The 13,865-nt window shown below is 31.8% G+C and overlaps 1 protein-coding gene across 2 annotated transcripts; it reads right to left on the bottom strand.

Moving 5' to 3' along the window:
* Positions 1–556: 556 nt before the first annotated feature.
* LOC132708602 (E3 ubiquitin-protein ligase UHRF1-like) lies at positions 557–13,252 on the bottom strand. 2 transcript variants are annotated; one of them, XM_060681016.1, is made up of 11 exons: positions 13,111–13,252; positions 12,862–13,043; positions 12,502–12,800; positions 11,597–11,922; positions 11,351–11,534; positions 9,528–9,747; positions 9,382–9,469; positions 6,360–6,483; positions 6,013–6,295; positions 3,223–3,561; positions 557–2,657 (listed from the first exon to the last, which is right to left on the bottom strand). In XM_060681016.1, exons 3-11 carry the CDS (start codon positions 12,750–12,752, stop codon positions 2,499–2,501), a joined length of 1,974 nt encoding a protein of 657 aa, XP_060536999.1. In that variant the 5' UTR covers positions 12,753–12,800; positions 12,862–13,043; positions 13,111–13,252; the 3' UTR covers positions 557–2,498. The 2 variants fall into 2 exon arrangements, with proteins under 2 accessions (XP_060536999.1, XP_060537000.1); XM_060681017.1 differs by lacking the exon at positions 557–2,657 and having other exon boundaries at positions 3,320–3,586.
* Positions 13,253–13,865: the final 613 nt, after the last annotated feature.

The following is a 13,865-nucleotide window of genomic DNA, read 5'->3' as shown; positions in this document are numbered from 1 at the left end:
GTGAATTGCAAAAAAAAAAACAACAAATAAGCAACTCCATTCCGTCGAAATGGTTTATAATGTTGCCCAAAGAGATCCAACATAAATTTCTTAATTTTTTTCTGCATATTTCAGTAGCGTGTTTACCCAACCAAACAATGTTCGAGTAGATGATTCTTCCTTGATTCTCAACCATTTTTCAGACTTGGTTTTATCGACAGAAAAGGTCACTTCAATTTTGGCCAAAAAATGCTGAACTACATTAGCTATTCACCATCTAATTAGAAATCGGATTCGATGTAAAGAACTAGCACCCAATTAGCATTCTCTACACTTTTGAACTTTGTTTACAAGCATATTTTCTCCCTGTTCAAAAGAGAAACTGTAGACGATTAGCATGGGTATGTGAAAAGTAGATTGAAGTAATCGATTCCGATTCTAGCAAGACCTTCAAGAAAATAAACCATGCAATCTTGGTTGCGATTGTTGCAGAGATAGGGGGGATATAAATCAATATGTCAATGTGTTCCACTGTTCTTCCAGCTTGGTGTTTCCAAAGACAAAATAAAACTGCTACTAAAAATGTATGTTTTTATCCTTTATTAGCTAAGATCTGAAAATAAAGACAAAACTACCCAGTGCACAAGGAAGACTGACTCCCTCTTACACTTTTTAAAAAATAAAAATCAGTTTATATCAAATTTATTCGAACGGAAATAGAAATAATTGTTTTCACATATCAATTTATAAATATTTTAACGAACATAACATTACACTACCTGGATATTATACAAGCCATGTGCCTCAATATAGTATAGGCTGCAGCAACGTTTTTCGAAAAAAAAAAAAAAAATTGAACATGCTGATATTTTGTATGTCATATTATAATAGACAACTTTTGATATACATGCCAAACGTCTAACTCCTGGAACTGGTTGCGTTTGCCTTTGTGTAGTCCTCCTGTAGAGGTCATTTTAAGCAGAATTTTGAATATCTAAAACTAAATAATAAAATTTATAAAAGCATTTTAATTTTTAGTAATTGAAAAAAATTCCATATTTAAAAATTTCATTTAACATTATTTAATTTAAACTAACCAAAAACTGTCAATTTCATTCATGCATATTTTATATATGTATAATTTCAATTATAATTTTTTGGTATGTATTATTTTAGACTATAAAAAAATCAAATTACTTCTCATCCTCTGTTATGATAACAAAATAATATTAAAATTTCAGCTGCACAAGCATGATTTGAATTTTTTTTGTGTCAATTTAAACTTACTATATAAAATTTATTTTTAAAAAAGTCTGTTTAAATTGATTTAAAATTCGAAATTTTCACCAGGCTGCAACTTCCAGGTGCGTATGTGCGTCGGTCTAATTTTTTCAATACACCTCTAACATTATTTACAATTCCCTCTGGATTCTTTCTGAGTCAGTTGCTGATCAATAGAATTAGTTGACATTTAGAGCTTAAGTGAAACTGGCTTACATTCTTCTTATTTACAGTGTGAAGGAGGCGGAGCTTAAGGATATAACGTTCATGTCCCTCTTCTAGCTCCGCCCCCTCAAGCCGTGTATAAGCAGGTACAGAGTAGAATACTCAATCTCAAACTCAACCTCTGAGGAAGTCAACTGGATAACTAGACGAAACGTCAACAAATTGTAATTGTCAAGAATCGACGCAGGAGGAATCCAGGAAAATTGTAGATAATATATTTTTCTGGACTTTGCTACCTCTTTGCCTTCGAATATTGCCTAGTTTTTATACTATCCAGCTAGTTTACAAACTACACAAGATTTATCTATCCAATTAACTATAAACTAAAGAAGGCTAGATAAAACTTTGTGTACTTTGTATTCTGGTGACCAGTCTTATATACTTTATAAATTAGCTTGAATAGTAGCTCATATAATATCCAGCTAGCTTTTAAACTATGCAAATAAACACTCCACTGGTAAAATATACATTCTAATAGGGCCATTTACTTTCAGAACAGAGAACCACCTAAAGAAAACATAGGTACATACTACCTATACCTATTTATTGTTAACTGCTCTTTCGTCACTTGCGAGCAATTGCTGTGAACCTTGTTCTATGCACGAAATTTACTGATAAATTATTCAAATCATCATCATATTAAGAAAATTGGCCCCGTACAATGTCTTTACAGGAGAATTTGGTGTTGTTAAGGTTTAAGGCTGCCTTGGGCTCACCACTGCCTCCATCACTAAAGCTTGGAGACATTTGAAAAAACATCAACCATACACTAACTTCAACAAATTCTAAAAAATTAAATAATACTGAGTTGCAGCACAAATTATTGTAACAACCAGCTCGATCATGCTTTTGAAGAAAATGAAAGAAAGAAATTAGAACTTACCGAGTTGGTTTGTTATTATAATCTGCGCTTTCAGTTCATAACTTCAAATCACTAGCCTCAGAGTAAAATAAACTCGTAATTAACTAAAGCTGAACAAAGGACTATTGAAATTATAAATCAATACTTAAATTTAATGGGTCTCGTAGCCCGGGAAAAGTAGATTCAGCGCACTTCTTAAGTTCATATTGACCTGGTCCCCCATAACCAAGTCCTCCTCCAAACTTTCCCTGCAATAGGGGCAGGAATACGAATTCAACAGGCGGCGTGTGAAGAATTCTTTCAAGCATGCCTAAAAAACGTTGTACACATAAAAACAATTAAAATAGTTGCATAGGTTCAGCCAATACTTGATGAAAGTTAACAGCCATATTAAGATTTTTTAAATTTATTAATTTCCAAAGTTTCAAGTAAATTTAATTTGTGCCCTTTACTCTGAAAAGAAAAAATTTTAAATTCGAAAATCGTAGGAGGTACCTTTCATTACAGTTTTTTCACCAATTATATACCTCATTAATGCCCTCATTTGCTGAGCCAACTGAATTTTCATGTAGCTTCTTTAAATATACCGATGTTTTCCGTCTTAGTAGCTCATTTACCACTTTAATTAAAGATATATTCGGCTACAGTGAATATAATGTATTACATACTTTTACTATTCATTCAATGGCGAAAAAATATACTTTAGGTTAGATGTTACTAGATGTTAGGCTAACATTGTCTTGTAAATGGAAAATAATTATTATTACCTAGACTTAGATTTTGTTAGTTTGAAAAACTTTGGGTGTTAACGAAACATGTAATTTTGTTTTCTAAACCAACCATTATACAATAAAAGTAAGCTCGGAAACTCTTACCTGACAGAAATTATGGCCGCACTGCCCTGTAACCGGTTGGAAAACCAGCTCTCCGCAGATGACGCACATAAATGTTTTCGCGACTTTATCTAGGAATTTCTGCCTTCCCTCTTTGAGAATGCTCCGGCACTCCGACCACATCTTCTCGTTTATTTTGTCTGCTGTTATAGCATTTTCCACTTTCACGTCCAAGGCGTAAGCTTCGCGTCTTGGAAACTTGATTTTAATCTTTTCGCCGGACTCATTACCGCGTTTGCGTTTCGAAGATTTTGAATTTTCTTTGTTTGCAGAGTCCGCCCTTTGTTTTGCCTGCTGGGCTTCCAAGAATCCAGGGGGATACTGGAATGGTTGACAACTGAGAGACCTGATTACATGATTTATTTATCAAGCATCCTCTATGAACAAAAAAAAACTCAAGGGGAGAGGGAGAGGGAGGGAGGGAGAGCGAGGGAGGCAGGGAGGGGAGAGAGAGAGGACTATAATTAAGATTTTCAATGTTTGTTTTTATTTCGAATTCAAAATTTCTTAGAAATCTCTTCTGCACTCGTTTTCTATTTGATTCACTAATGATTCGCCAACCCCACCACTGGATTAACTTGGAATTATTAACATAGTATAACGAATTTATTTTATTTACATTTTTGGGTTAAAAAAATGCAAAAGCACTTTACGGAATTCAAAAACAGGCCTCAAATCGCAAAACATCTTCCTGGAACCCAAGGCACTCACCAATCTTTATTATTTTTATCTTTACTTATTTTTGATCAACTGCGGAAAGTTGTATTTTGCCGTGAATGTAAAATTTTTTAATTGTGTTTATCTAGATTATAGAAAAAAACAGGGGTCCCACATGGCTACCCTGTGGTACACCAGAAGTGATGTTAAAAAGATTCAACTGATGTAAGAGTTAGACAGTCTAAAGATGATGGTGTTTATGATCTTTATTTTATTTATATTTGTACGACGTTCTAACAAACAAAGGAATTGTGTTGCAAATCTACTAAAAATATAACTCAATGCGGACAAAACTAATAACTCAAGATTTGTAATTTTTAATTGTTAAGTTATTTATTACTTGTAACCAATCCCAAAAGCTTTCTAAAGTAATACAGACGTTTTGGATGCAACATTAATTTTTTTTTACACTTAATGTACCTCTGAGCTTTCGAAAAAAACAAATCTAGAACACAATCAGTACGATTTTTGTTTGCATAATGTTTTTAAAAATTTAAATTAATATAGTTTGGTTACTTTTGGTTAGTTCACAACAATTGATAACAGTGATTGCTTATGTCTAGATATATAAGAAATATAAATCCAAATATCGTCCCCTTTTCAATGAAGTTAAAATGGCTGCTAATGATGCAGTTAAAGCTCTTGGAAGGCACTTAGACAATAAGTTAATTAGGGAAAAACATAGCGGTGAGGTATAAAAAAAAATGCAAATTTTGATACATAACTCGAAAATTTTTAGTTTAGAGATTTCGATTCACTCTTAATATGATACTTTCATTCCCGAGCGATGAGTGATCTGGGTTCCGGGATAAAAATTCTTGGATTTGCAAATACTGACCCTCCCATTTAATTACACACCTCTCTTACCTAAAAAGGTTTGTGATTTCCATTCCTACAACACTTAATGCATGAATGATCTGATCCTATATTATAACAGAACTCAAAAGGCAAGAGATGGTCAAAACTATGTTGGAATAAAATTCATTAATGTGCTACACGATTGGGTTCAGAACTTTAATTTTACCAGATTTCGTAATTTCATTACATCATAAATAAAAAAATATATATGATTTCTGTAATATGGAAAAATCTCATGGTCCACAGGTGTTTTTGGAGTATATTTTTGCACTGATTTTTGACTACACTAAAGTAAGTTTTAAATATTTTTTTCAGTCCGTTGCAGACACTTGTTTTGACATTGTACTGATGACATGAGAAAATACCTATGAAGGTTGAAATTACTTTTTGCACCAAAAGTAATATGCTTTGAAACACACCATACTGCAACATAAGTAAGAATTTCTGAGAAACATGTTAGAATTTGAGAAACCAGTCAAAACTTACGACAAAACCCAAAACTTCTGAGAAATATATCAGAATTACTGACTCAAGTCAAAATTTATGAGAAAAGTCCGGGGACCATGTGAGAATTTCTGAGAAATAAATCATTGCGAATCGAAACATTAGATATACAGGTCAATTCATAAAGAATGTACAATCTCTTTAATCTGGCAGTAATAGACACAAAAACATGAAGGAGTTCAACATGCTTCAAACAAATGTCGACGGTTTCGGAAATACAGAAGGTTAAATGTTTATTCCGAATTTTTTCATTAACTTGAAAAATTTTTATAGTGTAATAATAAAAATTAGAAGTTTGAAGTATTTTGACATGACAATTACCAATTTGAAACTTATTTGCGCGTTGCTCCAAGAGGGCGCTAGTTACACCACAATATTTAGATAAATCAAATCTTTTTTTTTTAATGAAAGATAATAGAAATCTGAAACTACTCTGTAGGTTTTTGACTTAATTAACAATAAAAAACTAATATATAACAGTAATAATTTTGGTAATAGTAATGGAAAAAAACTTTAAATTAAATGTTGATTTAATAATATTTTGACTTGTTTCTCAGAAATTCTGCATTATTCCTTTAATTAATTATCATCAATCAATTAAATCAATTAAATGAAAACGTATATTTTATATTTGGTGACCTTTGAGTGCTTTCGCACCATACCAACGTCACAGCGTTATATAAAGCTACTCACAATCATGTCGAAAGTCTTAGCATCGCTCTCCCACGGCGCAGGCGCGGGATCGTCCCTCCTCAAAAGATATTTCCACACCAAGTACCCGGATTTTTCCTTTATGGGAAAATACTTCACTACTTTGTAGAGGCCGTCGTATCTGAAACCTTCATCGGGAGCGAACTCGGAATATTTTTTAAGCTTGTAGCTCCTGACGACGCGAACGGGTCTGCCTTTTTTCCAATCTTGGGAGTCCGCACCGTTTTTCTTGTCGAACGGGGCGTTGCAATTCAGCGCTAAAGCTCTAAAGAACAAAGTAAGTGGCGTTTTAAGTACACTGAGGTGTTGACTTTAAACGAAGTACTGACTTATTGGTACGTGTCAGTTCTTGATCGAAAATTTGATGGCCGGTCCTTTTGTTTCCGCTTAGACCTCGGCCTCCCGATCCTGTATAATAAAACTCATTTCCGTTGTCCTCATCGTCTCGGTAATCTAAGGAAAATATAGATAGAGCCCTCGTGGTCAAAATACAACGTTTAAGTTTTAAGTTTTTAAGTTAATTTATTTATTTATATAAAGGCAACACTTACAATACATTGTGTTCTGATAAAAAAAAACAAGTCAACAATATGTTTTTGTAATTACCTATTCATTCAATCGCTAATTCTCGGAAAAGTATGCCAAAAAAATCATACTAATACTCTCTTCCTTTGGAAAAATTTTGTTATTTGGACTGAACAACACATCCACACATGAGACACAACTGTCAAATTTTATAGGAAACAAGTCAAAATAAAATTTTTATATAGAGTGTTCGCTATCAAAAATAGCTTTTAGAAATCATAAAATATGTTTTTTTATTTTCTTTTTTCCAATTTGTCTTTAAATGTCATTTTTTAATTATATCAAAATTCCTAACTAAATGTCTTAAACATTTTTTGAACTGAGGTGGCTTTTACTTGATGAAAATCTATTTACCAAAATAAATAAGAACTAAAAGTCCAGATTTTCAGGAAATTATTATATTTTAAATGACAATGGTTTCGACAACACCGTGTCTTTATCAAATGTAATATTTACAAACTACCTGCTACTATATATACCGAAAAATGACCATAAAACCTTAATTAACGTTGTTGTGAGAATTTCAGTTCAATAAAGGAGAGGTATTTAATTGAATGTCTCATTTTGTTAATCTCCATGGCTTCCAATAAAATTAATTTTCTACTTTATGTGGCTGTATGTAAAATATCAAAACTGTCGTCAAAAATGTATTTTTTTGTGTTTAAGTGTGTAGCATAATTAGAATCTAGACTATGTGCGTTAATGCTTTTCTTGAAGGATCTACCTGTTTGTCCAATATAAATTTTAGGACAAGATCAGCATTTCAACCTGTAGACACTCAGGCAGAGACCAACGTGAGAGCATTTTCCGCGTGACAGAATTAATATCTCGAGTGCCGTCGAGTATTGCGAAATTGTGCCGGTCAACAGCCAGAGCTACATCAAGGTAGGCCGAGAAGAAAAGAGATTGTCATTTTTCGTCTCGTTACATCAATATATAATTTTTTGAATCGCCCCGTTATTTCTAGCTTCAATTAAACAAAAAATTACAGTCCATTGCTCTTTCTCGTCCACAGATTTTTGAGATTTTGGACATTTCGTTTTGTTGTTAAAATATTTTCCTATTGAGTTGCTAGTTCTGAAAGCTATTTTAAAACCACATTTTGACAAATGTTTTGAAACTTTTTCACTAGGTTCTCCTATGTATGCAACTGTTTTAAATTGTTCGTGTTCTGTATTAGGTTTCGGATAAACAGAGTTTACTGTTGTCTGAATTTGTTTTTTATTTATAATTTTATCTATAATGGACGGATTGTAGCCGTTGTTCAGTGCAATTTGTTTAATGATATTAAGTTCTTTGTTGTAATTTTGGCGTGGCGTATTAAGAAGTCTGTGTATAAAAGAGTGAAATGCAGCCATTTTGTGTGTATAAGGGTGATTTGAGCTGTTATGTATGACTGTGTCCGTGTGTGAAGGATTAATTTGTGTTGCGCTTTCGTAATAGTTAAGTCTAAACAATTACTAGAGTTATCCTGTTCAATCTCGATAGCGAATTTTATACGATTATGTAATGAATTAATGTAATTTAAAAGAGAATTCAACTGTCTGTCCGTTCCAACAAAGCAAGCAAAGACATGATGCACGTATCTATACCACCATAAAAAACTTTTACTTAAATGATGTTCTAGTATGATATTTTCCAACAAAGGACTAAGTGGGTTTCCCATAATCAAACCTTCTTTAGAGATGTAAATCTGTCCATTAAATTCAAAATAATTTTGGTCTAAAGATACTATTAAGCAATCTAATAAATCTTGTTTCGCCAATGGGTTAACCTGTTTCCGAGTTGTTGTCGAAACAATTGTCATGTAAAAATATATAATTTAGTGAAAATCTGAACTTTTAGTTCTTTTTATTTTGTTAAACATTTCTATTAAGAAAATCACTTTGTTAAAGTTGGCGACAAATACTAACAAATTGATATTTAATAATTTAACACTAAAAGGTCTTAAGCATATTTTTATATATTATGAACTTTACTTAATGGTTTTTTTATTATGACGACAACAATTATTCACATAACCTAAAAATTAATTTTCAAAATCTTTTAAGGTTATTGAAAAGTACATTCCCAAGTTTTAAAAAAATCAAAAACCTTCTTGACGAAGAAGTAGACAAAATTAAAATCATCACTTGTGGCAATATCTTCAATTAAATTGTTTTTCAAAATTCTATAAAATTAAAATAATATTTATGATTTCAATCGTTATTGGATAATTAAAGCTTTAGATAAGTTAATATACCCAATCAATTAAAATACATTTGTATTTTCTATACGCTAAATAAATATTCGCTGTCCCTATTTGCATTTTTGTCTTTTTTTTTTTATAGAAAACGATAAAATTTCGAATTTTGTGTCAATTAAAAACACTATTATTTTATAGGGTTTTTAATAATAACAACATTCATGACATGCTATAATTGTCATAACTAAACAAAAGTTGTGACGTTATGAGCGAGGATTTCATTTTTGGCTAATTCCGACCTTAATGAAAAAAAAAACTATAATATATTTTTTTAAAATACTGTATTCGAACTATTTTTTTAAAATGTAAAGTTAGAGGGATTAACATTTACAATAGATCATTAAGTACAACATGAAAGCAATTTTAAGAAGTAACCATAATAGCAAGGAGCCATGTCAAATCAACGAAAAAATATTTTACTGTAATATTGAATTAAATAAATCTCATAATACTCTAAGACTAGAGACGCTAAGAGAAGTTTGTACTTATAGTATAAAAAATATGTAGTAGTTCAAACTTACCAGCAGAAAGAAGTATACTGTATGCACAATCTGTTTCCTGTCCGTGAATTAAAGCAACGGGCGGCCGATGTACACCAGATTCGGCAACCTGAAAAATGAAAAATTCAATCCGAATTATTTCCCATAGGCTCTACAAAAGAACTAACCCCATGTCTAAACTTCCAGCAAAATCCAACCTCGATGTTCGGTATGGCCCCTACGTGCGATTTCTTCAGATTATTCTGGTTGGTGAGTCCCGCACATGTCATTCCTTCCCCCCAATCGTGTGTCGTTTCTTTTTGTTTACTCGGCATTTTCTCCCTCTTTTTGCTAGGCTCGCTAGACTTTACAATTTTTGAGTCATCGGTTTTACAAAATGGACAGTACCTTTAATAATAGAATCAATAAGTTATCAAATAGGAAAATATTAACATGAAAGAAAACAAAATGAACCTCTTCATTGGGCTATAAAAATAGCCTGATGTACTGAAAAGTTGAACATTAATTCCATGTTTCTTATTATTATTAGATCTTAAATTACATTTGGAAAGAAAACAATGTATTAAAATTTTAGACGAGGTAAGCGAGCAAAGGGGAGTAGAGTGTGGTGTGCCACAGGGCTTAACTGTATTCAATTGGAATGTGATTGTTTCGAGATATAATAAGGAAAACACAAAAACAGTAGCACAGATTGCTCTACAAAAAATAAAATGATGGCTAGACATAATGAATGTTGAAAAAAGAAAAATTGTTATGTGTTTACTCTCTTTTCGAAAAGAACGAAGGCAGAAAGAAATCTTGCGTATGTTACAGGCAAAATAAGATAATTTATATTTAAGTATTATGAATGAAGAAATTTCCCCACTCTAAAATCGCTAAAAATGGTGGAGTCAATAATAAATTACTGCATTGTTTGGAGTGTAGCTGGTGTGAGTATTTTAAATAAACTAAAATGTATGTGACCGAGTTAATAATTAGAAAAAGTGAATTATGCAATATTAGCTAGATACACCAAGTTATTATAAACATGATATTAATCATGGTCAAAATACTAGAAATGCACAATAAAAAAATTTTAAATACAAAACTACAAACACTCAACATGTCAAATGCATCATTAATATTTATTTCCCAGTTTTTAATACTCTTCCTAACTATATTAGAAGAAACCCACATTTCAATTTTAGAATTCCTAATGGTATGCAGTATCAGGAAAAATTAAGGTAACTATTCTTTTATTAATATCTACAAGTTTATAAATCTGGTGTACCACAAGTTAATCAAAAAGAATAAAAAGTATAAAAAGAATAAAAAGTAAAAAACAGTTTGTCAAGCGGTTCATAGAGCTCAATCACCAGAGATTGCGGATAAAGTAATTTGAAGAAAAAAAAAACAAAAATCAGGCCTGATTATTTGAAGAAATTAAAAACCGTGGGATCTCCATTAGTGAAAGAACCATTGCAAATTAGACGTCGTGAAGCTGTGATTGCAAATAAAAGGTAATGGCCCAAACATCAACTGTAGGGACTCATTTTTTCTTTGCAAAAAAACAGAAAGGTGGTAAAAATAAGCTAATTAATTAATCAAAATTTTTTTTGAAGTTTAATTTCACTGTAGTTTTACCTAACCAGTCACAAACTTACAAGCATTGTATAATGTTATTTTTGTTACTTGAAAATGCAATGTACATATGTGTATCTTTTTCTTTTTTGCTTTGTTGCTAGATTTGTCCGAATTACCTTAAAATTAATTACTCCAAGATAATTTAGAAAAATGATTTTGAAAATTATATAATTTGCTATTATATTATAATTTTAAAAAAATGCTATTCTTGAAAAACTTCAATCCAAGCACACCTCATGCCTTGAATGTTTTCCAAATTTGAAAAATAAAAGGAAACTGTGAATTAAATAAATGAAAAAATATTTTTTTAAAACTTCTAAATCAGGGATTGAAAATTGAATAATTTTTTAAAATAGATTCAACTCACCAGTCACCATCAGGTATCTTATCCAGAGGAGGATCCAAGCAAGATATGTGAAAACCTGCATCACACTCGTCACACAAAAGCAATTTATCACAATCGCTCTTGCCACTGCAGAGGCGACAGCCACAAAATTTACAACCTTTCTGACTATTGTCCATGCACTTTTCACAGTGCACTGGGTAGATTCCTGTAAATGTATTTCCAATTGCAAATTTACACTCACAAACCAGCAATTGCTCAACTACTCACTCGGTTTTTCATTATTTAAATTAGCATTGTTACGGTTTTCCAACAATTGCGGCTCTTCTATGCGCATGATCTCTTGAGTGAACTTAATATTGCATTCCATTGTAGTTTCGTCGTCCAGTAATGTTCCTACAATATTGACCGATCCCACTTCCTTCAAAATGCAGTCGTACCAAAACCCTCTTGAGGTTGGGGTGTCTTTATTATAATTTACCAAAACTTTCATGCCTGGCTTCAGCTCTGGGATTTTATAAGTGTAATAGCTGCGAGGTCTAATATTGCTGAACTTAGCATTGTCGGTATATGGATAAACAGACACATGATCTTCACTAAAAAAAAAAAAATAAAACTCAAACAACAACATAACTTTAAAATCTTTACAATTACAAACATAACATGTCACCTAAACAGGTTCATAAATGATACATATCACTAGAGTCAGCTATGGAACCCGAAAGTTTTTAGAAGATTTAAAAATATACAACACTACAATCTTTATTAGATGAAGGTACTGAGTAATCAATTTACGCACAGAGGCATATAAAACTACCAAGGTCCTTTTGATTTTAAAATTTCATGGAACATACTTTCACAAAGTAATTTTTTAAAATAAGTTTTAAGAGTGTCTTTATTTTAAATTAAGAATTAATTATTTAAATCCCCTACCAGATTATCTATATTTAGCACATATTTAATACAATAAAATTTTTGAAAGCCCAGAGTTTTACGTTTTGAAAGTTCTATTTAATGGTTAGATGACGAAAAAATGGAAGATAAGATCGAGGAAAAACGCGGTCCTAAGAAAACGACCAAATAAAGAAGAATTTGCCAAAATTGTAGCCGATCTTCATTAAATGGATATGGCACTTTAAGAAGAAAGAAGAAAATAAATTAATAAAAATACATACTTTTTAACTTCAAAGAGTAGATCCGATTCAGCTTTGCTATCGTCTCCGAGACGCTTTAATATTCTTGTAATGGTCCCTTCAGACCATGTTCCAATTTCCATCCACTTTGTGTCCACTTTATCTCCTACTCTGTAGAAGGCAGAAACTGCATCTTCAAAATCTATTGTGGTATTTTCCTTTGGTTGATCGACTGTACTTTTGCTACAGCCCGGAACTTCGTCGTCTTCTATTACATGCTTTTTAAAAACCATAACTCTTGGTAGGATGAAGTATTGAAAAAGTTGTTGCTTGTCATGCAACTGTAAAACATAATACCAATGAAGTAAATGCAATAAATGAATCAACAAAAACTCAAGCTACCTCTTTCCCTTTATATAGCAAATATTGTAAATTTATGTTGATATGGCTCTCAGCCTCAATGGCCTTTTTAAGATCCAAAACGAATGCTCTCTTGGAAATCGGAATCACAAGTTCTCTTCTCTCGACCTCTTTCAGTCAGTCTGCTTTAATGCGGACATATATCGTGAAAACCCCTGCAAAATCTTTCAAAACAGAAACTATTGTTATTTGGCGAACAAACAAAACAATTTTTACTGTTAGCTAAATCACCTTATTCCAGTAAACCGGCGCAGAAACCACTCTAAGTAACCTACTTCACTAGTAATAACCAAATATTATTTTTTATTTATTTTAACAATCAAAACCTTAGTTTTCTAATCCCTTTGCAGTTTTGTACCCGCCACAACGAATAAATTTGAATAAGCGATCTAAGTAAAATAATTGGTTGGTTTTGTCATAGTACGATGGAATGTTCTAGAAAATTTTCTTTATGACTAGAAATCAACGTACCTTTTTATCCAAAAGTAAAATGTATTTGCGGCAACACCACACGATTATGGCCTAAACGCAACAAAACGTTTTTGAATGAAATCTAATGGGCCAAAATAGGATATAGTTATTCGTTTAAGCATAGCGCCATCTGTGAACAGAAATTGATTATTAGTTAGGCTGTCTTACGTACATACTTCTATTCGATAGTCCCAATACCGCCGCGTCAATCTAGTATCTAAGTTTTTAAAGTATTTTTTATATTTATCCTAGAAGAAGCATCAGAATCTAACGGATTTCTAAATCTCTTTAGCTAAAATATTGCAAAAATGAATAACAATCCTCTTTACTCCTCGGCAGTAACAACAAATTGAAAGGCGGATGCTGATTATGTTGTATAACATGATCGCAAGTGCATATAATAATAATTAAGATTTGATTTTTTATAATGATTTGATTTGAATTTTTTTGGATTTCTATAATTTGTCTTAGTTTTGTACCCTTTGTAACTGAGACACGGGAAGTAATAACATGTA

The sequence above is a fragment of the Cylas formicarius genome, unplaced genomic scaffold (genome assembly GCF_029955315.1).
Source record: "Cylas formicarius isolate icCylForm1 unplaced genomic scaffold, icCylForm1.1 PGA_scaffold_12__32_contigs__length_19106922, whole genome shotgun sequence".
In the NCBI taxonomy this organism is placed as follows: domain Eukaryota; kingdom Metazoa; phylum Arthropoda; class Insecta; order Coleoptera; family Brentidae; genus Cylas; species Cylas formicarius.
Note: the sequence above shows the minus strand (reverse complement) of the source record. Positions and strands in the feature narration are given on the sequence as shown.

Excerpts from the sequence above, each read along its gene's own strand:
- LOC132708602 (XM_060681016.1), bottom strand. The coding sequence starts at position 12,752 with ATGGTTTTTAAAAAGCATGTAATAGAAGACGACGAAGTTCCGGGCTGT. Across the intron at positions 11,923-12,501 it reads CTACTCTTTGAAGTTAAAAA|TGAAGATCATGTGTCTGTTT; the intron begins GTATGTATTTTT and ends TTTTTTTTTTAG. Across the intron at positions 9,470-9,527 it reads GCTGGAAGTTTAGACATGGG|GTTGCCGAATCTGGTGTACA; the intron begins GTTAGTTCTTTT and ends TTCATTTTTCAG.